We start from the raw sequence: 27,028 nt of genomic DNA on the forward strand, positions 1-27,028 counted from the left end.
TCCCAGACGATTGTGCTCACCCAGGAGGTTCGCCTGTCCCTTACGTGGTGGTTACAGACGACCCACCTCAACAAGGGACGTCCGTTCTGGGTTCCAAATTGGGTCCTGTTGACAACGGACGCCAGTCTTCGGGGCTGGGGAGCAGTTTCGGGTCCACACTTGTTCCAGGGCAGGTGGACGCCGACAGAAGCGGAGCTTCCAATAAATATCTTGGAACTCCGTGCGGTCTTCAATGCTCTCCAGCAGGCACAGCGGTTTCTCCAGGGTCGCCCGGTGCAGGTCCAGTCGGACAACGCTACCACCGTGGCCTACATAAACAGGCAAGGAGGAACTCGCAGTCGGGCGGCTCTCGTAGAGGTCTCTCGGATCCTGGTTTGGGCGGAGCGCAATCTTCCGGCCATATCAGCGGTCTTCATCCCGGGAGTGCTCAATTGGGAGGCGGACTTTCTAAGTCGCCAGGACGTTCATCCGGGGGAATGGTCCCTGCACCCGGACGTTTTTCAACTACTGGTGGACAGGTGGGGTCTTCCAGAAATCGACCTCATGGCGTCCCGGCACAACAACAAGTTGCCGGTGTACGGGTCTCGCACAAGAGACGAAGGGGCGTCTCTGGTGGATGCTCTGTCCGTCCGGTGGACGTTCCGGTTCGCATACCTGTTCCCTCCGGTCTCCCTTCTTCCACGGGTAATCCGGAAATTCAAACAGGAAGGAGGGACGCTCCTGTTGATAGCTCCCGCGTGGCCCAGACGGCACTGGTTCTCAGACCTTCAGGGTCTGTCCGTGGACATTCCTCTGCGGTTGCCACTACGACCGGACCTTCTGTCTCAGGGTCCTTGCCTTCACCCGGACCTGACTCGGCTGTCTTTGACGGCGTGGCTGTTGAGACGGCCATGCTGAGGTCCCGGGGGTTTTCCAGCTCTGTGGTGCGTACCATGTTGCGAGCTCGGAAACCGTCTTCCGCGAGGATATACCATCGCGTGTGGCATACGTTCTTCCAGTGGTGTCGACCGAGAGGTTATGCACCGCGGGAGTTTCGTCTGTCTCGGATTCTCGCCTTCCTGCAAGCGGGACTAGATCATGGGCTTCGCCTTGCTTCTTTGAAGGTACAGGTTTCGGCCCTATCTGTCTGGTTTCACCGTAGGATTGCTACAATCCCGGATGTGCGCACCTTTATGCAGGGTGTTCTCCGCATTCAGCCGCCCTTTGTTCCACCTGTGGCGCCTTGGGATTTGGCTGTGGTCCTGAGGGCTCTCCAAGGACCGCCGTTTGAACCACTGGGCTCAGTGGATCTTAAATGGCTAACAGCTAAGACTGTTTTCCTTCTGGCCATTGCTTCGGCCAGACGTGTTTCTGAGTTAGGGGCTCTTTCTTGTAGACCCCCTTTCTTGGTTTTTTATGGGAACAGGGCAGTGCTCCGCACTCGGCCCGAGTTTCTTCCCAAAGTTGTTTCCCAGTTTCATATTAACGAGGAAATAGTTGTTCCGGCCTTTAACTCACCGGGTCTTTCCGTGGGTGAGGCCTCTTTGGATGTTGTGCGGGCCTTAAGGACTTATGTTGACCGCACTTCTTCGTTTAGGAAGTCGGACGCTTTGTTTGTCCTCTTTGGCTTCCGTAAAAAGGGTTGGCCTGCTTCAAAGCAAACTTTGGCAGCCTGGATCCGTATGGCTATCTCTGAAGCTTATCTTCATGAAGGCCTACCGGTCCCTCCTTCTCTGAAGGCTCATTCCACTAGGTCTGTGGGTCCTTCGTGGGCAGCTCGACGTGGTGCCTCGGCAGTTCAGATCTGCAAGGCTGCTACGTGGTCTTCTGTCCATACCTTCGTGAGGTATTACAGGTTTGACACCTTCGCCTCTCAGGATGCTTCCTTCGGGCGGCGGATTCTCCTTTCTGCACAGGAGCGTCCCCACCCTTAAAGGATACTGCTTTGGGACATCCCCAAGGTATCCTGTGGATACCCTATGGACCCTGAAGTAGAAAATATGAGATATGGTAAGAACTTACCCTTGTTATCTCTATTTCTACGAAGTCCATAGGGTTCCACAGGACTCCCGCCCTGTCGCACCTGTGCTGCAGATGGGCTTTGCTCTGGTCACCGGTTTTCCGTCTCCCTCTGGTGAGAATGTGATTCTTGTATGTGTCCAGATCTTTGTTCTCTCTCTTCCTTCTCCTCCTCCGGCCTATGGCTTGGTAACTAACTGAGGTGCCTTGGCCCGGGGGCGGGGTATAGGAGGGGGACCTAGTGCATCCTGGGAGGCTGAAAGCTTAACTCTTTGGTGCCCTGCGACTGACGTCACACCTATACCCCCAAGGTATCCTGTGGAACCCTATGGACTTCGTAGAAATAGAGATAACAAGGGTAAGTTCTTACCATATCTCATATTTTTGTGGGCATTGGTTAATAGTTCTGTATCATAGACCCTACTATGATAAGTACTGTTCCCATGCTAATCATGTGCCTTTTAGTTTTTATGATGATTTTGGTATGAATAATTATGGCATATAGGATAATATCCATGGTGTGATAAGTATTTTGTCCCAATGTTTTTCTGTGTTGTGAGTCTTACAATTTACAAGCTTTTGATGGAATGGACTTTTCAGCGCCTTTGTTCTATACAACCAAATTTGGTTGTTGGGATCCTCCCATGTGAGCAGAAATGATTTTACAGTGTAGCACTGATTTGCCTCAGGGGTTGTAGCATAAAACCTCTCGCTTCTCTGCAGCCATTCCAAGGAGTCCCCAGTCCTTAAGTCCATCTTTATTTCGAAACATTCTTAATTTATTTTGGATATCCAGGGTTTTAACAAGCAGCTGGTTAACACTGTCCTCTACCAGGTTGCTCTGCTTTCTCCTCTGCTGTGACACTAGTGCTGCTGTTTTATAGGGTACTCTGCATTGTTCATTCTAACTGTTGTTAAGGTATTTGGTTATCCTGCTGTTGGAGACTCCTTTTTACAGTAATCTCTCATAAAACAAGTACAGCAGCATTTTGTATGCATAACTGTTATTAGCATGAATAGCACTGAAGCCAGTGACTTGAGGAGACAAGCATCTTGTAATGTCATTATTGGTATGTCTGGTGGGCTTTGACATTGTCTGTGCATTAAAAGCTCCAATAAGAGCTTTTTTTATGTACAGTGTTTTCTGTTAAACAATGTTATCAAAATTTGCTGAGGGCTTTGTTCTAGTTAGTGCTGTCCATGATGCTATATATCCATATACTGTCATAGCTGCTTTTGTTAAAACTTTTCAGGAATAACTCACAATTAAGTTATACTTTTCAAGCTGGGGTAAATTAACTTTTATATCTTCTTCAGCATCCATAGGTTCCACAGGGAGACATTGAGGTGTAGGTGGGACCTGGAGGACCGGACACCAACAGCAAAGCTTTTCAACCCCAGGATGCTCTAGTCCTTCCCCCTATACCTCTGCCCACAGCCTTCAGTTTTGTTGGTGTCCGGCAGGAGCTGGACCACCATTATAACAGGGGCTGCATTAAGCAGCCCAAGCTTTTATTTTATGATCTCATTTATTTAAATTTTTTTACTATAACGTGCGTGCAGCACCAGACCGGATATGCGCACCTTCCTACAGGTTGTCCTCCGGATTCAACCTCCTTTTGTCCCCCCAGTGGCTCCTTGGGACTCAACAGTGGTTCTTTGGGCCCTCCAGGGTCCTCCATTAAAACCCCTAGATTCGGTGGAACTCAAATGGTTAACAGCAAAGACTCTTTTTCTTCTGGCTATTGCCTCAGCTTGGAGGGTGTCAAAGTTAGGGGTGCTCTCCTGTCACTCCCCTTTTCTGATATTTCAACAGGACAGGGCTGTGCTTCGGAGTCGCCCTGGGTTCCTTCCTCATGTTGTTTGTAATTTCCATATTTAATGAGGATTGTCCTGGCCTTTCAATCACCGGATCTCTCGGCAGGTGAGGCCTCTTTGGATGTGGTCCGCGTCCTCAGGATTTATGTGGACCGTACCAGTTCCCTTTTGGAAATCGGACTCCTTATTTGTGCTATATGGATTTAACAAGAAGGGATGGTCAGCCAGTCAGCAAACCTCGGCTAGATGGCTTCGTAAGACTATCTCAGAGGCTTACACACAGTAGCAGAATCCACAACAGGAAGAAATGCCTGCTAATTCTACTAGGTCTTTGGGTTCCTTGTGGGCAGCTCGCTGCACCTCGGCTGTTCAGCTTTGTAAGACGGCCATGTGGTCTCCTGTCCAGACCTTTCTGAGGTTCTATGCTTTTGATACCTTCATCTCTCAGTATGCTACCTTTGGGTGCTGGATTCTCCTCTCAGCGCAGGAGCATCCCCACCCTTAAAAGGACTACTTTGGGACATCTCCAAGGTCTCCTTGTGGAGCCTATGGACCTTGAAGAAGAAAATGAGTTATGGTAAGAACTTACCTTTGTTAACTCTTTCTTTGAAGTCCATAGGGTCCACAGGGAACCCGTCCTGATGCACCTGGCTTCATATGGGCTATGTTTCTGGTCACCGGTTTCCCGTATCCTTCTCTGTGAGGGTGTGATTCTTGTGTGTACCAGTCTTCCTTCTCTCTTATCCTCCTTTGGCTCATTACGAATTGAGGTGCCTCTGGCTCGGGGGCGTGGACCAGTGCATTCTGGGAGCTGAAAGCATTTAACTACATGGTGCCTGGATTCCAGCTCCACCACCTACACCCCAAGGTCTCCCTGTGGACTTTGCAGAAAGAGAGTTAACAAAGGTAAGTTCTTACCATAACTCTCATTTTTGTTATTCTTGTGGCTATGGCTGGTAGAGGAAAGAATTACTAGCAGCCTGATGCTGCTGCTCCTACTTTGGTGTCTTGTAAATCCTGCTCTGCGGGCTTAGCCACAGAGGACCTCATTCTGCATTAATTGTTACACTGCCCCAGGCCCATCAGCCCCGGTGTCTCTCCTTCAGGACCCACCGTGGGCTGCCTTTTCACAAATGCTGGCAAAACTTGCTGGCAAAACTTGCCGACAAAGTAGCAGGCCCCGTGGTAGCTCCCCCTATGGGATGGCCACAGCAGGTACACCCTGCAAATTCTTTGCCTACCCCATGGGTAGAGGTACTGTCTACCTCAGTACAGAGTTTGGCTACGGTTTTTCAGCAAATGCTGCAAAAAGAAAATCCTTCACTTACTAAGCCTACTAAACTTACGAGATATATTCCCAATCCACACAGTTATCTGATTCCGAGATATCATCTGGGGAGGCAGAAGATGCAGATCTCTCTATCTGACTCAGGAGAAGAGGAGCCACCCTCTAAACTAAATATACCTGCTCTTGTGAGAGCTGTTACAACTATTCTACAAATAGAAGAGAATGAACCGCTCCTAAGAAAAAACACACTTTTTAAATGACAAAATGTTGTTTTACCAGAGTTTCCTCACTCTGACCAACTATCTGATCACATGAGGAAGCTTGGAATATGCCCGGGAAAAGGCTTCAAATTCCAAAACGATTCAGTTCCTTTTACCCTCTTCCAGCTACTGATTGTACTAAATGGGAAGTTCCACCAGCAGTGGATTTTCATATAACACGTCTGGTTAAAAATGCCACCATTCATACTATAACCTCCTTGAAGGAGACCACAGATAGACATATAGAAGCTTGTCATAGATCTATATCCTCTCTTACAGGAGCTATTACTCGTCCTGCTAGGGCTACGGCCTGGGTGGCAAAAGCCATTGAGAGTTGGGTAGAGACTTTCCGCCCTGATGCTTCGAGGGAACAGCTGTCCTACATATCTCACATTAGAGATGCAGCCTCCTACTTAGGTGAAGCAGCTTTCCTGGCCTCCAGGATATCTGTCACTTTGGTAGTGGCCTGCCTTATTATTTAGCTACATTCCTGGAAAGCAGATTCAGAATCACAACAGGCCCTAGAGTCTCTGCCTTTTGCAGGAGACATCCTATTTGGTCCAGAATTGGATAACATTGCGACCACTTTGGCGGCTAACAAGACTGCATTCCTGCCCTCTGCATGTAATAAAAAGCATCGGACTTCATCCTTTCGGTCCTTTCACCCTCAAGGCAAAGCCAAGGGTCTGTTTTTTTCCACGACAGACATCAACCAAGGCCTCCAAACCTAGGGCCAAACAGGCCTGGGCTACTAGACTTATACTAGCCAAGTCTGAGGACAAGCCTGACTGGGCGGGCCTCTCCCTGGTGTCTCCCAGGGTGGGAGGCTGACTTCTTCAGTTCACCCAGGTTTGGCATCAAACTTCGTCAGATGCCTGGGTAAGGGAAGTGGTCACCCACGTATACGCCCTCTCACTCCTGACGCGACCCCCTCAGCAGTTCTTTTGCACAGGACCTCCATCGGACCCAACCAAGGCCCTGCTTGTCCAAAAAGCCATTCAGTCCTTACTGAATTCAGGAGTAATAATTTGGGTCCTTTCCTCACAACGGGGCCCTTTTCTTAGTTCAGAAGTCCAATGGGTCTCATCGACCTATCCTCGACCTCAAATCTCTGAACAAGTTTATCAGGGTGTCCAAGTTTCGTATGGAATCTCTCCGTTCTATTATTCTAGCTATGGAGTCTGGAGATTTTATGTTTTCCCTGGACATTCAGGACGCTTACCTACATGTACCTGTAGCACCTTCTCAACAATATCTCCGGTTTACTATACTACCGCAACATTACCAATTTCAGGCTCTGACGTTCGGCCTTTCAACAGCCCCCCTGGGTCTTTACAGAGATCATGGCATTTATGGCAGCCTCTCTTCGCCGTCAAGGGATCAGACTGCTCCCATACTTGGATGATCTCTTGCTGTTGGCCAGCTCCCCAGAGACTCTTCACCGCCATCTACAGGTAACCATTGCCTTTCTTCAATCGCACGGTTGGCTGATCAACTGGAAAAAATCTTCTCTAACACCATCTCAAAGGACGGTACATTTGGGAGCCCTCCTGGACTCTCAAGTTCAGAGAGACTTCAGTGAACAAGATTTCAGCAATCCAGCACAGACTACTCTACAAGCGTAGAGTATCAATTCACTCTGCAATCCAGGTCTTGGGATCAATGGTGTCCACTTCGACATGGTGGAGTTCAACCAGTTTCACTCCAGGCCCTTAGAACACCTGATCCCCCTCAAGGTGGAATGGGCTACGCCATCTGCTCAAATCTCAGACGATGAGCCACCCTCCAGAGGTTTGCCTGTCCTTAACCTGGTGGCTACAGACTTCCCATTTGAACAAGTGTCGTCCCTTTTAGATCCCAGACTGGGCTCTCCCCACCACGGATGCAAGCCTCCGAGGGTGTGGCGCAGTAAATGTCCAGCACTCCTTCAAGGGCAGATGGTCCCCAATCGAGGCAGTTACCAATCAATATTCTGGAACTTCGATTCATCTACAGAGCTCTCACTCTGGCTCAGAATGTTCTTAAAAACAGGCCAGTACAAATTCATTCTGACAACTCCACGGTAGTGGGCTACCTCAATCACCAAGGGGGCACTCGAAGTCAGTCAGAATGTCCCGCATTCTCACATGGTTAAAGCAATCTGCCAGCCATCTCTGCTGTGTTCATCCCAGGGATTCTCAATTGGGAAGCGGATTTCCTCAGCTGTCACGACGTGCATGCAGGAGAGAATGGTCTCTACATCCAGAAGTCTTTCAGCTTCTAGTGGACAGATGGGGTCTTCTGGAAGTGGATCTCATGGCCTCAAGACCAACAACAAACTTCCAATTTATGGAGCCAGAACACAGGACCTCTGACACGGCCTTCATATAGACGCATTGTCAGTGAAATGGAACTTCCATTTGGCATATCTCTTCCCTCCAATATCCCAACTTCCTCAAATGCTTCGAAAGTACAGACAGGAGGGGGGACATAGTCCTGTTCATAGCTCCAGCTTGGCCGTGACGTCATTGGTTCTCCGATCTGCAAAGGCGGTCCGTAGACGCTAGTGTTCCCTCTAGCTCCGGCGGGAGGCAGGGCGCCGGAGCTAGAGAGGGCATGCCCGTGCGCGCGTCGAAGGCGCGCGCGGCTGAGAAGGGGGCGTGGTCATTGGAAAAGGGGGCGTGTCTATAAGACGCGTCCCCTTTTCGTCACTCTTGGGGGCCTGCTCGGCACTTACGGACACGCCGGGCAGCCCCCAAGCCCTGCAGATAGTGAGAATAGATGCCGGACGCATGCGCCCGGCGTCTATTCTCCGGCGGTGACCGGGTCACCGCATGTTTCTCCACCCGCGGGACACTGCATCCCGCGGGTGAGAACGGCTCCCGCAGGCTGTTAGGGCAGGGCGCTTTTTGCCCTCCTCCTGGAGGGCAGGGTGCTTTTTGCCCTCCAGAAGGAGGGCAGGGCGCCGCGCCCCGCTAAAACAGCCTAGCGGGAACGCTAGACGCTCCTCTTCAGCTTCCTGTACGAGCTGACCTGTTGTCTCAGAATCCATGTCTACATCCGGACCTAGCCCGTCTGTCTTTAACGGCTTGGCTCTTGAGGCATCCCTTTTAACGGCTAAGGGTTTCTCCAGCTTTGTAGTCCAGACCATGCTCAGAACACGTAAACCGGCCTCAACCAGGATTTACCACAGAATATGGCATATGTATTTGCAATGGTGTGCTCCAAGAAACTATGACCCTCAAGTCTTGAAGGTTTCTTGACTTCTTGCCTTTCTTCAGGCTAGACTGGATCTAGGTCTCACCTAGCATCTCTGAAAGTGCAGATCTTTGCTTTGTCTATTTGGTTACGGCGCAGAATTACTACTATACCGAATGTTCACACCTTCATGCAAGGTGTTCTACGTATAGAATCTCCCGTTGTTCCTCCTGTGGCTCCATGGGATTTGTCAGTTGTGCTCCAAGCACTAAAGGAACCTCCATTTGAAGTCAGTGGATGTGAAGTGGCTCACTGCGAAGACTGTTTCTTCTGGCTCTAGCATCTACCTGTCGGGTAGCGGATTTAGGGGCGCTTTCATGTCTCTCCCCATTTTTAATATTTCATCAGTACAGGGATGTTCTTAGTACACGCCCAGGTTTCCTTCCCAAGGTGGTTTCTCGCTTCCACCTGAATGAGGAAATTGTGGTTCTGGCATTTAATTCACCATATCTCTCGGCAGGTGAGGCCTCGTTGGACGTGGTCTGTGCTCTGAAGATCTAAGTAGACCGCACTACTTGCATCAGGAAATCGGACTCCCTCTTTGCCCTATATGGATTCCACAAGAAGTGATGGCCAGCTAACACTCTGGCCAGATGGATTTGCATGACTATCTCACTGAGCTTAGGCAGACTGGCCTTCCTGTGCCTGCTTCAGTATCTGCTCATTCTACCCACTCTGTGGGTCCCTCGTGGGCAGCCCGGCATGGTGCCTCAGCTGAACAGCTATGCAAGGCGGCTACCTGGTCTTCTGTCCACACCTTTCTCAGGTTTTATGCCTTTAATACATTTGCCTCTCATGCTGCTTCCTTTGGGCGTAGGGTTCTCGTATAGGCTTAGGAGTGTTCCCACTCTTGAACAACTGCTTTGGGACATCTCCAATGTCTTCCTGTGGAGCCCTATGGACCCTGAAGAAGAAAAGGAGATTAATGGTAAAAATTACTTTCGTTAACTCTTTCTACGAAGTCCATAGGGTCCACAGGGCACCCACCCTGACGCTCCTAGTTCTATGGGTTTCTTCTCCTGGTCACTTGTTTTTTTTCTCTGTGTGATTCCTCAGTGTACCAGTCTTCCTTCTCTCCTATCTTGCTCCTGCCTTGGGCTTGTTAACAAAACTGATGTGTCCTCGGGCTGAGGGCGGGGGTATAGGGGGGAAGGACCGGAGCATCCTGGGATTGAAAAGCTTTTTCCTATACTCCAGGTCCCACCTACACCCCAATGTCTCCCTGTGGACTTCGAAGAAAGCGAGTTAACGAAGGTAAGCTTTACCATAACTCTACTGTTATTCAATTCTACTCCAATCGCACAGAAATGCAAATTACCGGGTCAAGCATTTTTTACCGGTAATTTGCTGATCAACACGGGTCATTTTTCGGTGTGAACGAGTCAACCCGGGACATAATTCTCGGGACTTCGACCCTGGTTTTTACCAGGGTCGGAGACCCAGGAATTCCTACCCAGGTTGACCCTTTCACACAAAAAATACCCGTATTGATCAGGACATTACCGGGTGAACGTTCTTTACCCGGTAATTTGCTTTTCTTTGTGAAAGGGGGTTGAGGCTAGAACCTGCAAAATGACCCGCCAGGCTAGAACCTGCAAAATGACCCGGCACTCAAATATTGGGTCAAAGCCGGGATTTTGAAATAATTCTGTGTGAAAGGGGTATTAGATGCACAAACATAGTTTTGCTTGGCATGATAAAACAGTGTATATGCTTTATGAAATTGCAGTATAATGAAATAATAGTAAAAAAAAAAATGTGAAGGTTGACTTAAGCTAAAGTATTATACAGGGCTCAGTAGCCATAAACAAGTATTTATTTAAACAGGTGCATACACACACAACGATTTTTTGAACGATTATCGTTTAACAATAATCGTTTGAAAAACTCGTTCACTTTCTGAGTCAAACGATGAACGATTATTGTTCATGCGCGTTCACATTTGTAGTTTGTAGTTCAGTCAGACTTGTCAACTCAACGATTTTCATTAAGGTAATATGCAAAAATCGTTTGTAGTTCATAAAAATCGTTCATTACATTTAAATGAACATAGTAAATGAACAACTTAAGTAAACGATTTTAGTTCATTTTTTCAAGGTAGAAAATCGTTTACTAAAATCGTTCATTAACTCAACCGTTGTGTGTGTATGCAGCTTAAGTATGAGGCAGCCTTGTAATTCTGTTATTTTGTTTTCCATTCTGCAGAATTTTTGCACTACGTAATATACCAGTATATTAATAATGAGCAATGTTTGAGTTGGAACTTGTAATTGTTATCAAAACTGTATGCTAAAAGGCCAAGATTTTGATGACATTTCACTTTTATATTACGAACTAACCCAAAACATGAATACACAGTTGTGGTGCATACACACGATCAGATTTTTCCTTCAGATATGAACGATAACGATTTAAAAATCGTTCAGTCGTTCATATCTGATGGAAAATCGTTCATATCTGACATGCCTGAACGATGGACGATCAACGATGCGCGTTCCCGTTTGTCAGATAACGATATCTGACATCTGATGGGTTTGCAGTCAGACTTGGACGATTCCATTCATTTTAATATAGTCAAAAATCGTTCAATCGTTCAAATCGTTCAAATCGTTCAAAACTTTGGTAAAATCGTTCAAATCGTTCAGATCGTTCAGATCGTTTAATCGTTCAATCGTTCATCTGACAAATCTGACAAGTCTGACAAATCTGACCGTGTGTACGCTCCATTAGACACGTATGTTAATATAATGTCAGTGATGATAGCTAAGGCTGTTGCACACTCCTAGGGGGGAATTCAATTGTTTTCTCGTGCCTGTAAGCAATAGGTGCCCGACAGGAGCTATTCAATTGTTTATTTTAATTGCCATGAGTGCCGATGGCGCCTATTACTAATTGTGCAAGTTGCTGCAAAATGCAATATGTTTAGATGTGTAAAGCAGCTAAACTCTGTCAAAGTAATGGATGCCCAAAGGCCCAACCTTTTGCTGATTTCTGCTTGCCACCTCAGGAGGGTGCAAATAGATATGAGCGCCGTGGCACTTGCGTCCATTAGCATGAACAATTGAATAGCTTCTGCTCACTGTAGATGGGATATCAGACAGCCAAAAACAAGTATATTCCCTCCCCCCATGTTATTGTTTGAGATAGAGATCTATTTTATTATGTGTAATAAAATATTTATGCTTGCTGCAGACTCTTTTGATACAGCAACATGTCATTGTGTACAAATGCTGTGATTAAAATGAACCCAGACACAAAACTGTAGGTTGACCGTTTGACCCTTAACAATTAGAAATGGCCTCTATTTTTTAATAAGATCGCTCATTCAGAAATATTTAACTATGTGCTATTTTAAGTAAACAGACCTTATTAAGCTTGGTTATTAATATCGAAAAGAAAACAAGGCCTAAGTTCTATTTTTAACTCTGACTTTCTCTCTCTTCAGGACATTCTGCAGAACTATGTACCTCTGGACTAGCAGTTTAACGTTAGTGCCTATCCCCTTATTGCTGCATATTTAAATTAGACTTTTAATATCACAGCAGCTGCTCTTCAGACACATGGTGAATTGCTCTCATTCCCAGGATTGCATCTTTGACGACCAAGCCCTCCAGCTTTTTTCATAAAAGTGAAGACCACGGGGATATATCTGCTGACGGATCTGTGACTTACGACACATTGCCTCTAGATTGCCTTTTCTGCTAGCGTGTGCGCCAACGCCCCCTAGCCATGGAGCAGGGAATGGATTACTGGTTAGCCCAGATACAGCAGAAGGATGTTGGCAAACGGCTCCAAGTTGGACCGGATATGATAGATTACCTGTCAGATAAAAAGAAATCAGCTGATCTTGAACAGGATCAGACTCTTCTTGATAGGATGGTCGATGTGCTTGCTACGTCCTGGGTGAATTCTAGCAATTACAAGGTAGGAATAAGCATGTTATTGCTTGCTTATCACCGCATCAACCCCCAATATCAGATTGTGTTTCAGTTTTCAGGCCAGTTACACTGGTCCTGTGCACACTTTACGTACATCATTGTAACATTACATCCTCATATTTCTCGGGTCTGTTCCAGACAGTCTGATGTGTATTTTGGACCTTAATTCCACACTGAAGTAAATAGCCTGCAAAAATGTCCAGTGTTAGAGACTGCTCAGCTTTTTAAGTATCTGGTAATGAGGTTCAACTTCTGGATGACTCCTTCAACTTTAGTTCTCCCCCTCTCTATGTAGCAATTATAGAAGTAAGGCCGTATTGTGTCGAAAAGACACGCATAGGCTAATGTTGGGTAAACACAGGAGCAATGGCTCGTCCAGGGTCCCGATGGGCTGACTGATCCAGTGATTTGGTAAGTGGTATGCACAAACTTACCAATATGCCGCCAGACATGCCTGGCCACAGGAACTGCTAGTTACATCAGTGGGAGAATTTCCTGGGCCAACATATGGGTGGTCAGTGGGTCCGCCATACCGACATACCTGCAGGATATATCTGAATCAGCTGTGCTGCACTGCCGACTTCATAAGTCTGTGAACAGCCACGTTCACAAACATATTGTTGCTACACATGGACAGGTGCACTATGGGATATGTTGTAGGTCTGCTGAGCAAACAAGATATTGCAGTGTTCCCGCTAGACTGCAGGCAGGGCGCGGGCATGGGCTTTCAAAAAAGGGCGTGACCAACTGGGGAGGGGGTGTCCTTGCGACACGCCCCCAATTTGTCATACTTGGGGGCGTGCCCAGCACCTACGTGCCCAAGCTATTCCCTCATGGTGAAAAGATGCCATGTGCATGCGCACGGCATCTATTCACCAGGCGGAGATCTGTCTCTGCAACTTTTCCCACCCGTGGGACACTGTGGCCTGCAGGTGGTGAATGCACAGGGCAGGCTGTTTTAGCGGGGCTTTGCTATTAAAGCAGGTTGCATTTTGCCCCTTTAAAATCGGGCAGAGCGCAGCGCCTCGCTAAAACTGCCTACCATGAACACTGATATAGCATAGTGTGTACTCAGCATTACATCTGTCCAGTTGCCCTGAAATTAATGAGGAATATGTAAAAATAGAGGGCATTACCCAAGGTGTGGACAGTAGTGACAGTCTGACTTTTGGAATTTGTTTGTGTTTTTGTTTAAAATGTTATACAGAGGTGCAATCGCCAAAATAAAGAAAAAAATAATACATTTTACTAATTAACAAACCATTGGCTATCGCTTTTCTATACCTGCAATTCTGTTTTAATTAAAATCTGTCTTAAATTGATTGTTATGGATCTGGTTATGACTGCCTAGCTTTTCACCCACAATTTCATCCTAGTTCCAGGGAGCAAGCACTCTTCAATACAATTTTAAAGCAAGACCACTCTGTTTTTTTTCTTTACTTTGGTAAGAGCTGCTCTGAAACTGTCATTGTTAACAATAATCTGCTGATAATGATGAAGCCTAAAATTAACAGGTTATTTGAATATGCAGCTATACAAATATCAGTAGCTACACTAAGGGGGTGATTCAATTGGATGCGAGGTAAAAAACCTTGCACGCAATTTTTGATTACCGCGGGTATTCGTGCTTCCGATAACCATGGTATCCAATTGTAAAAAATGTGTTCACGGAGTTTTCAGTTCTGAAAACCCTGCCGCGCGTAAAAGAGAAAAAAAAAAAAACCTGTCCTGCGGCTCCCGGTGCGCCCCCCCCTCCATGTTGTCACTGGGGAGGGGCCTGCTGAGAGGCGCAAGTGCTGCTGGGAAATTTAGCTCTCCCAGGGCCGGCTACAGAGGGGGCTTATACACTCTCACACGGGGGGGGAGGAGGTGGAGTGTCACACTCTTACACTCACGTACTCACCCTGCAGCAGAAGACTCTGCTCCTGACGCTGGATGCTGAAGGCACCGCTTCGGTAGGTGAGTAATTAAGGAAGCTTCCAATTGCTTAATTAGTCCTCTTTCTGCCGGGGCCCTAGGGTGAGTTTCTGCTGATTTTGCCTAAAATTAACGATTTTAGGAAAAATCGGATTTGCTCTGGAGGCGTGAGAAAAAAAGTTATTGTGTTGTAGGTGAGACATGGAGGACCAGACACAAAAAGCAAGGGTTTTCAATCCCAGGATGCTCCGGTCCTTTCCTGTATACCCCGCCCACAGCCTGAGGGCACTTCACTCCAGTTTTGTTGGTGTCCGGCAGGGAGCTGGACCATCATTATAACAGGGGGCTGCCTTTTGCAGCTGAAGCTTTTATTTTCATTTTATTTAATTTTTATTTCAACCAGAAGGTTGAGCTGCACCTGAATGTCCTCCAGGCGTCTGTGCTGTCACCCCATCACCTCTCCGCGGCCTTGTGACTCCAAGCCTGTGCTAGGTACTCCTGGTGGGGCTCTGAGGGAGATTAGCTAGCAAGCTCCCTGGACCCCCAGACTGCAGCCCGGAATCCAGGGCACAGTTAAGGCGGAATCCCGTTCTCAGGGACCCGCATAATAATGCATTCTTTACTCCGGTCTCCAGAGACAGACCGTATGCGCTGATGTGGACACTGGGGCGGCAGCTCACCACTCCACTAGACCACCTGGGCATTAACATACTGGCGTAGAGGCATAATTAAGGCAATGGGACCCGGTGGTTAACGTCAGCCAGGGGAAAAAGGTGCTCTCCCTGCAGCCCCTCCCCCAGCTCAGGGTGCCGTTCCTCTGTGGCCCTGGTGTTCCCTGGGCTGCTCCTCCTTCACCCTCCGCTCCCTAAGAGAGAGACAGCAGCCATTTTAGGCAAGTAGGTCTCTGGGAAATGCTGGGTCCAGTCTCGCTGTATACCTCTCCCAAGGGCCAGGTCATACAGCACTATTTCCTACTAGCCACTGTGGTCGGTGTAGTTGATATTAGTGCCCATTGCAGCAAATGTGATTTTTCTTTTTGATTTTTTATGTATGTGACTTGTGCTACTGCTAATTTCTCATTTTCTATACTGTCAGTTATAACTATCCCTTTCTTCTACTGTACCCTGACATGCTAAGGTATAGAGGGTCATATTGCATAATTGACTCCACGTTGCACAGTACATGGTGCCAGATCTAACGCAGTTGTACGCTCCCTGGTATCGGATGTAGCGCTTTTGCAGCTAATTTGTGCCTTTATAAAGCGCTGACGCTCCAGGGGGGCTACCAGCAGTGCAGTTGCACACTATATTGTGCTACCTTTATGTAAATATATTGCGCTGTTACACCTTACCTTGTGCCATATATAGTGTTGTTGTATAAGACATGCTGTAATTTTTAACGCTGTTGTATAATACTTCGTGCCATATATAGCGCGGTTTCATATGATTTTGGGTCCTATATAGCGTGTTTACACACTACATTGTGCCATATTTCACCGTATTGCAACATGTTTACTGCATTGTATCATTACTATGGTGGGCAGAGGAAAGAATAATATAGTTTGGCTCCGTCCCTGGAAAGCAGATTCAAAATTGGCTCTAGTCTCTCTACCCTATTCGGGGGACATCCTATTTGGTCCAGAGTTGGATAGAATTGTGACTAACAAGACGGCATTCCTGCCATCTTCATATAATACAAAGTCTTGGATTTCATCCTTTCACCATCAAGGAAAAGCCAAAAGTCTGTCTTTTCCACGGCAGCCAAGGCCTTCAAGCCTAGGGCCAAACAGGCCTGGTTTGGCATCAGACCACGTCAGATGCCTGGGTAAGAGAAGTGGTCTTCCACTGATACGCCCTCTCCTTCCTGAGGAGGGCACAATGTAGTGTGTAAACACGCTATATAGGACCCAAAATCATATGAAACCGCGCTATATATGGCACGAAGTATTATACAACAGCGTTAAAAATTACAACAGTTCTTTTGCACTGGACTTCCATCAGACTCAACCAAGGCCCTGCTGCTCCACAAAGCCATTCAGTCCTTACTGAATTCAAGAGTAATAATTTGGGTCCCCATCTCACAACGGCATAAGGGCTATTATTCTACCCTTTTCTTAGTTCAGAAACCCAATGGGTCTCATCAGCCTATCCTCAATCTCAGATCTCTGAACAAGTTCATTAGGGTGCCCACGTTTCGTATGGAAACTCCGTTCTATTATCCTAGCTATGGAGCCTGGAGATTTTTTTTTTTTAATGCAAACTGTTTTTATTGAAAAAGGACCAAACAATTCCAACTGAAATACATATAGATAAAGTGTATACACTTATAAACAATTGCTTATTCCATTCGGAGTAATACATAAAATTATCCATATAAAAAGTCACTTCAAAAATACAGAATATTTTAATTAATAACCCAGAGAAATATAAATAAATAAAAAAAATAAAAAAATATATAAGAGAAATAAAAGAATTAAAAAGAAATAAACAAGAAGGGAGGGGAGATAAATGGAGGATAGTCAGAAGGGAAGAGGGGATTGAACAGAAGACAAACTGGGGGTATAAGAAGAGACAATTTAGCATTGACCAGTCTAGAACACATGTATATACTTGAGTGTTCCCAAGCTTAAACCAATATAAATGGGGACGTTGCAGAAACGGATGTAGTAAGTACGCCATTGAAATTTTTGTATAATATGGAGTCTTTAAATATCAACCAAGGTAGCCAAGTGGCAGTAAAGTCGGTAGATCTACCCTTAGAAAAAGGTACTATGTCCTCCATATCCATATAATAGTCTATCCTCTTAAACCAGTCTTTAATGGAGGGAGGAGAAGTAGATTTCCATAAAACAGGGATGACGGCTTTAGCCGCATTATTTAGATGCCATAATAGGAAATTCTTATATGAGGCCGTGGAAGAGGAGGTTATGTTCAAAAGCCAAAACCCAGGGTCTCTGGGGACCTCCCCTCCAAGAATTGATTTAGAACATTCAAACACATTCCTCCAAAATGGGACCAGGGAAGGACAATCCCACCATATATGTAGAAGGCTACCCGGAGCCGAATTACATCTCCAGCAATTCTTAGTAACCTGTGGGAACATTTTATTTAGAAGGACAGGGTATCTATACCAGCGTGTTAGAACTTTGTAAAGCGTTTCCAAAGTAGCTACACAGGATGAACCAGCAAATGTATTACTAAAAACCACCCCCCAGTCGATAACCTGAACTGTATCTTGAAGTTTTTTTTGCCATGCTTTTGTGAATAAACAAATTTCCAATAATTACTGAATTTAATGTAGATATAGTATGAGACTGAGTTTGAGAGGCTAAACATAGAGATTCAAATAAAGTGGGGGACCTATTGAGATCAGAAAGTTTGCATGAGGAGGTAATAAAGTGTCTTACTTGAAGATATTTCTAAAATTCGGACTGGGGAAAGTCACAAGACTCCTGGAGTTCTGAGAAAGGACGCACCCCCGACGAACAAACCATCTGGCCCATACGAAAGAACCCTTTAGTCAACCAGTTTTTAAAGGAAAATATGTGAAGTCCTGGGGAAAAGTCATGGTTACCTAGAAAGGATGTGAGAGGGGAAGTAATGGACGAAATACAAGGGAGACGACTAAGTTTCTTCCAACAACGCAAAGTGGATGTAATGGTTGGGAGTCTGGGAAGCCAAGGGACAATTTCCGTAGCCTGTCCCAGACTGCTCTCCTCCATCCTAATCCACTGCCTGGAACCCTTTGCTCTAGACCACTCCAGCATACGGTTAAGCATGATAGCATGATAATAACTAGTAATGTGAGGAAGCTGCAAACCACATTCACGTTTGCGGCGGTATAGCATAGCAAGCTTAAAACGTGGTGTGGAACTATTCCAAACGAACCTACGGATGAGACGCTCCACTTCCGCAAACCAAGATGGGGGGTTATGAATAGGAAGGGTTTGCATAAGATAAAGAATTTTGGGTAAGGAGTTCATTTTCACCACATTGATTCTACCTATCCAGGATAGACGTGTGGTGCGCCATTTAGTATGATCATTACGGATAACTGTAATAATGGCGTAAAATTATTCGAGAGCAATTGGGAAAGATCTTTGGTCAGATAGACTCCCAAATATTTAAGTCTAGTAGGGTGCCAGACAAAGGAGAAGGACTGTTTCTAACCGTTTACCAGGGACAGAGGTGCAGTCAAGTTCATAGCCACAGATTTAGATTGATTAATTTTAAAATTTGAAAGCAAACCAAATTTCTGGAACTCTAGTAGGAGGTTCGGGAGAGAAGTAATTGGATTAGTAATCAATGCAAGGAGATCGTCTGCAAAGAGGGCTAGTTTGTGTTCCTGTCCGCCTATGTGAATGCCAGATATGTTCTCATTAAGCCGAATGGCCCTCGCCAGAGCCTCCATACAAAGGACAAATAGAAGAGGGGAGAGTGGACATCCCTGTCTTGTGCCATTTGATATGTTGAACGAATAAGAGAGGGACCCGTTTACTCTTATTCTCGCCGATGGGGCATCGTATAAAGCCAGAATTCTATGCAAATGGGCCGATCCCAATCCCAAGTGGCGCAGAAGGCCTGACGTAAACTTCCAGTCAACCCTGTCGAAAGCCTTCTCTGCATCAGTCGATAGTATAATAGACTGTGAGGAGGAAAGGGAGGCATGATGTATTAAATTAATAACTTTAGTGGTATTTTCTCTAGCCTCACGGCCTAGGACAAAACCCACCTGGTCGTCCTGAATCAATTTGGGCAGCAGGAGTTTCAACTGGTTGGCTAAGAGTTTAGCAAAAATCTTCAAGTCGATGTTGAGGAGTGAGATAGGCCTGTAGCTAGGGCATAAGGTGGGATCTTTACCTTCTTTAGGCAGAACAGTGATGTGCGCCTCAAGCGATTGTTTAGAGAAATGGGTCCTATCTGAAATTGAGTTAAAAGCATGAGTTAGGATGGGAGTCAGTCTATCCTTAAAAGCCTTATAGTAGGCTGAAGAGACTCCATCTGGTCCGGGGCTTTTACCAGTCGGAGAAGAGGAAGTTGCCTGGTCAACTTCCTCGACAAGAAGAGGTGAATCAAGCGTATCAACCTCTTGAGATAGCGTGGGATTAAGTGAATGGAGGTACGATGCTATTGCTTCTTGATGATTGAAAGCGTCAAGAGTTATTTAGATTGTAAAGTTTAGTATAATAGGAGCGAAAGGACTCAGCAATTTTTTTAGTCTCGTTGTGAGTCTGACCATTTTCGTCTTTTATGGCTTGTATGAATGTGACTGCCTGTTGCTCACGTAATGCCTTAGCCAACATCCTACCCGGTTTATTTCCCCATTGATAAAATCGATTACGACATTTTCGGTATGACTTAATTTTATCCATGGAAAGTCTATGGAGGGCAGCTCTAGCTTCCTCCAATTTAGAGTAGTAATGAGGAGATAAAGAGGCTTTGTGTGATGTTACTAGGGATTTGATCTCTGCAAGAAGGGTATCTCTTTGTTGTGTTTTCTGTTTTTTAAGATAAGAACCTAATTGTATACATTTACCCTGCAGAACACATTTGTGTGCCTCCCAAACCGTTACCTTGGAAATGTCATCCTGGTCATTTTGTTCGATATAAGAATTCAAAGAGGATTCAATCTGGGATTTACAATAAGTATCTAGTATGAGATCATTGAAACGCCATGACCAAGGGTTGAGTGAGTGTTGGGGGAGGGAGAGTGTAAATGTCGATGACTTATAAATAATAATAAATCAATAATCAATTCTTGAATAAGTCCAGTGTGGGCGAGAGAAAAATGTGATATCGGATTCAGATGGGTGGGTTATCCGCCAGGAATCAGCCAGCAGAGCCTGGAGATTTTATGGTTTCCCTAGACATTCAGGACGCTTACCTACATGTGCCTATAGCACCTTCTCATCAACAATATCTCCGGTTGGCTATACTACAGCAACATTACCAATTTCAGGCTCTACTGCTTGGCCTCTTAACGGCCCCTCTGGTTTTTACTGAGATCATGGCAGTCATAACAGCCTCACTTCGTCGTCAAGGGATCAACGCCATCTGCAGGTAACCATTACCTCTCTACACATGCACAGTTGGCTGATCAACTGGAAGAAGTGATCCCTGACACCCTCTCAAAGGATGGTGCATTTGGGAGCCCACTTGGACTCTCGAGTTCAGAGAATCTTCCTGACTGCAGACAAGATTTCAGCGATACAGTACAGACTACGCAGGCTGCTTCACGGTCGCAGAGTGTCGATTCACTCTGCAATGCAGGCCGTGGGATTAATGGTATCCACTTTCAACATGGTGGTGTTCGCCCAGTTTCACACCAGGCCCCTGCAACACCTGATCCTCTACAGGTGGAACGGACTACCTCATCTTCTCGGATCCCAGACAATGAGCCTCCCCCCAGAGGTTCGGCTGTCCCTAGCCTGGTGGCTACACACTGGTGGCTTTTAATTCACCAGACCTTTCGGCAAGTGAGGCCTCTTTGGATGTGGTCTGTGCTTTAAAGATCCACGTAGACTGCACTACTTCCATCAGGAACTCCTGACTCCCTCTTTGTCCTATATGGATTCCACAAGAAGGGATGGCCATCTAACAAACAGACTCTGGCCAGATGTATTCGCATGACTATCTCACAGACTTGCATGCAGATGGGCCTTCCTGTGCCGACTCTACTCGCTCTGTGGGTCCCTCGTGGGAAACCAGGCGTAGCGCCTCAGCTGAACAGCTATGCAAGGCAGCCACTTGGTCCTCTGTCCACACCTTTCTTAGGTTTTATGCCTTTGATTCATTTGCCTCTCAGGATGCTTCCTTCAGGCGTAGGATTCTATCAGCGCTGGAGTGTTCCCGTCCTTGAACTGCTTTGGGACATCCCCAATGGCTCCATGTGGATCCCTCTGGACCCTGAAGAAGAAAATTAGTTATCGTAAAACTTACCTTTAACTCTTTCATCGAAGTCCATAGGTTCCACAAGCCCTGATGCACCTGGCTTCTATGGGTTTCTTCTAATGGTCACTTGTTTCCTTCTCTGTGTGAGATTGTGATTCTTCAGTGTACCAGTCTTCCTTCTCTCCTGTCCTGCTCCTGCCTTTGGCTCGTTAATAAAACTGAAGTTCCTTCAGGCTGTGGGCAGGGTATAGGGGAATGGACTGGAGCATCCTGGGATTGAAAAGCTTTGCTGTTGGTGTCCGGTCCTCCAGGTCCCACCTACACCCCAATGTCTCCCTGTGGACCCTAAGGACTTTGAAGAAAGAGTTAACAAAGGTAAGTTTTACCACAACTAATTTTTCAGTCCCCTAATTGAATAGCAAAACCCTGCCATTGCGGGAAAAATCCAGCACCACAGGGTTTTTTAGATTTTACGCCTGAAATTAGATTCCCCCCTAAGTGATTGAAATAGTGTCTCTTAGACTCTCCCTGGATAAATGGACCTGCCAGCTAATAAAATATGTAGGAAATGGTTTTAAATCATTTGCGGATTTATTTTGTTTGTTCTCCCATTGCCACCATTATTTGGTTTGGGGGGGATTAAAGTACAGGCTGTATATGACATAAAGTACAGTGTGTGTGTGTATATTTTACCTTTACCTACAACTCTAATGCTGTTGGTCACCATGCTCCTTCTGGTGTCTGCAGTGCTGGGGTGGGTGGGGGGCTGATGAGTTAAGAATCCTTCTCTTTGACACTGGAAATGAGTCATTTCCCTTGCTTAATCCTTAATTTTGTTGGCACCCAAAAGGTTACAAAACTGAGAGCTTAGGGGGTGGCAATACCTAAACTTGGTGGATGTGGATGGTCATGTTGCCTGACTTTAGTAAGCTAATTAATAAAAAAAATGTTCACCTTGGCCTTTCTAGTTCTAGATAGACTAGGATAATTATAACAGGAACCCAGCGGTTTGGGGTCACTACCATTATAATCAAATCCCATGGGTGCAGTACAAATTGGTAACTTTTAGAAGTGATGAGGTAAAAATTTAAGAAAATTTAATTAATTAAAAAAAATAATCAAGTTAAAAGAAAAAAGGAAGCCCAGTGCTGATATGTAAATTTAATGATAATATCAATTAAACTGTCAAACCCAGCAGCAAAAATGTGCTTGTGGTTGCACATAAAATAACCTTATAAACAGGTATAACAAATTTAGAAATAGACCTCTGCACTTAATAATATATATAGAGAAGCGGCATAAAATGATTCATACACTTCACAAATTGGCTATAAACAATTAATTGACCGGTCAAATAAAATCACAATAATAACCTACAATTCATACACAAATATATAGAGAAAGCAACGTTGCAAATTTTATATTAATAAAAACATTTAGCTTAAATAGCAGCACTATATTTAAATAGGATTGGTTCAGGGAGGTGGATCATAAACTATCCAAAAAGGTTTTTTAAAGTCCCAAAAATGTAAGAAAAAAAAAAGGGGGGATAGTTTCAAATCATCCACATCTACAGTAGTTAGGATTATTAATATCCAAGTTACAGTTTACAGTCACACTTTTACTTAATAAAGATTGTAACAAGCTCCATAGAACTACTTGAATAGTCCCCCACAAAGAATCCGCGGTGGGGCTATGTAGCTGAGACGGAGTCGCGGGGGCGGAGAGACACTCCATGGTGTGGAGTGAAACCAGTTAGAGGACAACATTGGACCCACTTGGGATACTTCTGCAATATTTGGAAGACTTGAGAAGTACATTATCTGGACATTTGCGGTGCTGGGATTGAGACTGTGATTGAGATACGGCTGGAAGGAATTATGCCCATGCAAGGTTAGCCGCCGTAAACTATATCTCTCCTAAGGAGGTTGTGTCTCTTCCCCCCCACCGCCACTCCATCTCGGCTACATAGCCCCACCGTGGATTCTTTGCGGGGGACTCTGCAAGGAATCGGTAACATTCAAGTGCTGGTATGAAGTTCTATGGAGCTTGTTACAAACTTTATTAAGTAAAAGTGTAACTTGGATACACTTGGATATGACTAATTATCACAACTACTGCAGATGTGGATGATTTTAAACTATCCCCCCTTATTTTTTTTTCTTACATTTTTGGGACTTAAAAAAATCTTTTTGGATAGTTTATGATCCACCTCCTTGAATCCTATGTAGTGCTGCTATTTAAGCTAAATGTTTTTATTAATATAACATTTGCAACGTTGCTTTCTCTATATATTTGTGTATGTATTATAGGTGGTTGTGATTTTATTTGACCGGTCGATGAATTATAATTTATTAAAACCATTTATAGCCAATTTGTGTATGAATCATTTGATTCTCTCTCTCTCTCTCTCTCTCTCTCTCTCTCTCTCTCTCTCTGTGTGTATATATGTATGTATATATGTATATATATATATATATATATATATATATTTTTTTTTTTTTTTAAGTGCAGAGGTCTATTTCTAGAAAAAATAAAAATCACCTAACTTTTTGCATGCAAAATGCAGTTTCATTAAATGTTAAAGTCCCTTTAAACTGTTTTCATAGCCAATGTGAGTGATCTTCTAAAACGTCCTCACAGTTTTTACACTTACAATGTTGCCCATATTGTGCAATGTTCGTATCTGTAGATTAGCCATTACAGGTACATACTCTATTTTGTCCATATAATAATGCAGAAAAAAGGGGGACAAAAAGCAGATGTACACAAGCATTAAGAATACTGATTATCAAAATATGTACAGTGTTCTCCCCAGAAAATTTTTATAGTTGGGTGGCATCAAGAAGTAGTGGGGTGGGGGCCTTTGCAATAATTAAATGTTTTAAATCCTGACCTTTTTATAATGATTTAAACTTGAAATAACAATTTCTATATTCTCCTTCTTTCTTAGAGGCCCCACTTGCTGGCACCAAAGAAATTATTATTACAACCCTCAGATACTGGCCCCACTTGCAGGCTACACAGAATATATTTTTATACAGCTTCACAGATACTGGCCCCACTTGCAGGCTCCCAAATACTGTCCCAACAGATTCTTTTGGGGACACTCTGGAAAAATGGCACGGGCCGGTAGAAATGCCCCCGTCTCCCCCAAGTCATTATTCCTTATGAAGTATAAGTTTTCCTCATTAACACTAAAGTGATTACACCAGAACTCAATGGTTTTACAGCACATTATGCATATACGAAAAAACACGCATGTATTAGCTGTATATAAGAGCTTCGGGGAATTTAGAGCATCTATCTGAAACAAGACAGCACTAGTGTGTATGGGAACAGAGAGCTACAGTAAATTGTGTAGCTAGTTAGTGCACGTACTGAATACCCCATGCGCGTCAGCAGTAATACTGGAGTGGAAGTAACATCAGACTATGCTACTGCTTCCGGCATAGTACAGCCCGGTGTCCCCGCATTACGCCGCTCACAACGGCACCCGGGGCTACAGGTGACTGTGTGTAACACAGCGCAGCAGTCACTTGTTACCTGACAGCTGATTGTGCTGTTTCCACATGGGCAGCTTCACTGGGGTAACCACAGGAAGTTCCCGCAGGAAGGGTAACCGCAGGAAGCAGAGCCGGACCCTACTGCACGTGGGGACGGTGTAACTGCCAGCAAGTTTCCCCGGAAGCGGCACATTGGTTCCACTCTCAAAAAGTGTGTCAACAAGGACACGTTGAGGGTGACCGGGGATGCGACGCATTGGGGCAAGGGGAAGTGCTGGGCGGTAGGCTGTTTCTGACGGGCGATGCGCCCGCAAAAAACAGCCTGGGGAGAACACTGTATATATAATAAACTTCAACAATTAACATGGTTTTAAAATAAGGTTCTTAGTACATGTTTGGCCAAAGAGGTTTGCCCACCTACCACGTCACTGTGAATCTCATCAGGTGGGTACCCAAAATACCTAATACAGACACCTTATATAAATTTATCTAACACTTACCTTTTAATAGTACCTATTAAATGTGTGTACTCCAATGCAAAGGACCCATACTGATTAAAATCACCTGGGGCAGGTGGGAGGAGTACTAGTCCAGGAGAAAGGGGTCTCGCCTTCAAGTGTACCTTACATACAAACATACATAGGAAAAAGGGGGGGACTGGGCTGCACATTTTAAATCAAACATAATACGAGATGCTACCGTGCTGAGACATGTAGTTCTAATGCAGAAAAAAGGGGAAAGATGCAGTTTATTATATGTTTTGATCGGTATTCTTAGAGTGCGCATCTGCATTTTTCCCCTTTTTTTTCCTTCATTAGAACTACAGGTCCCAGCATGGTAGCACCTCTTATTATGTTTAAATTGGGATGTGCAGTCCAGCCCCCCCCCCCCCACCCCCTTTGTCCATATAATGTAAATATAAAGAGGGGGGATAGCAAATAAAGTGCTCCCTGGATCGGGTCTGCATTGATGTGTTTTATGCTTACTTAAACCCTATTCTTGCTCAGATGACCTATTATAGGAAAATGGCTGCACTTTCAGGGCCTAATGATATGCAGAGACAAGCTGGACAGTAATTGGGTTGCTTTCTCTTGCCTTTGGTAGGTTTGCAGCTGAAGGGTCACCTTGTGTTATTGAAGTTGCCAACCTATCTTCCTTAGATCATTAGAATTTTTCTATTTGTGTATGTAACACATACCTGCTTGGCAGATGATGTGGAGATTGGGATGTTTCAACAGAGTAGAAACACTATTGAAATAAGTGAAATTAGGTATTTATTAGGTACACACGTCCTTTTTACACCATATGGCTCGAGAAGCCTGGTGTGATTCCTTTGCTGTGCACTTTTTCCTCAACTTACTTGCTTATAGTGTACTATGTATTTAGGATTCGTATTTTTGTAGCAAATAAATTGGTATAAAGTCACAGATTAAGCATAGCAATGCAAGGCAAGTGTCATTTATCGGACCTGTCTTTTGCCTTTTTACTCTAGATTGTGTGCGCTTCCCTCTATTTTGTATCTTTTTCCTCTATTTTGTATCTTTTTCCTCTGTTGTACTACTTTTGCCTAAATTTTACATCTTAAATCGCTTATAGTGTATTAGGTACTTATGATTAGTTTTGGTGTGACTAAGTCGTAAAATCTGTGGCACGCTAATCGGGACTATTTGTTACGATTTGAGGATAGGTGTATGTAGACCAGTCGCGTGCGGTGAGGTAAATGGCTGGGGAGGAACTGGCTAGTATCAGAACTACATACAGATTTACAGATACATACATGAACCTGAGGGTACATGTGGGCATTATACAAAGGTGCAGCAGTATATAGCACTGGAAATTTGGTGTGTTTTGATCAGGGATGTGCAGAAAAGGTAGACAAGGGAGGCAGTGCCTCACCTGCTATACACTTTTTACTCCAGAGTTTTGACTATAAAAATGATTAGAATAATACAAAGAGGATATTTATAATATTTTCTTTACATTTTTTCTTAGCATTTTTATATTCAAAACTTTGGAGTATACCTAATGCGGCCCATACATGGTGCAATTTTTTTACACGATGTGCACGATTTCGATAAATCGTAACAATCAATCGTGCACATAGTGTGGTTTTTCAGTGTGCATGCGATGCCACTGTGCGTCCCCTAACTCGTCTAGTTGGATCGTATATCTTACT

At 44.9% G+C, this 27,028-nt stretch overlaps 1 protein-coding gene across 12 annotated transcripts in view; it reads left to right on the plus strand.

Moving 5' to 3' along the window:
- Positions 1–27,028, plus strand: part of CLASP1 (cytoplasmic linker associated protein 1) — a 483,598-nt gene that overhangs the window by 11,719 nt on the left and 444,851 nt on the right. For all 12 annotated transcript variants that reach the window (XM_088473663.1, XM_088473650.1, XM_088473651.1 and 9 more), the window contains exon 2: positions 12,047–12,525. In XM_088473663.1, coding sequence (XP_088329789.1) covers positions 12,331–12,525 — 195 coding nt within the window. In that variant the 5' untranslated portion in view covers positions 12,047–12,330. The remainder of the gene's footprint in view (positions 1–12,046; positions 12,526–27,028) is intronic.

Source organism: Taudactylus pleione, unplaced genomic scaffold (assembly GCF_031769625.1).
Source record: "Taudactylus pleione unplaced genomic scaffold, aTauple2 ptg000138l, whole genome shotgun sequence".
Taxonomy (NCBI): Eukaryota; Metazoa; Chordata; class Amphibia; order Anura; family Myobatrachidae; genus Taudactylus; species Taudactylus pleione.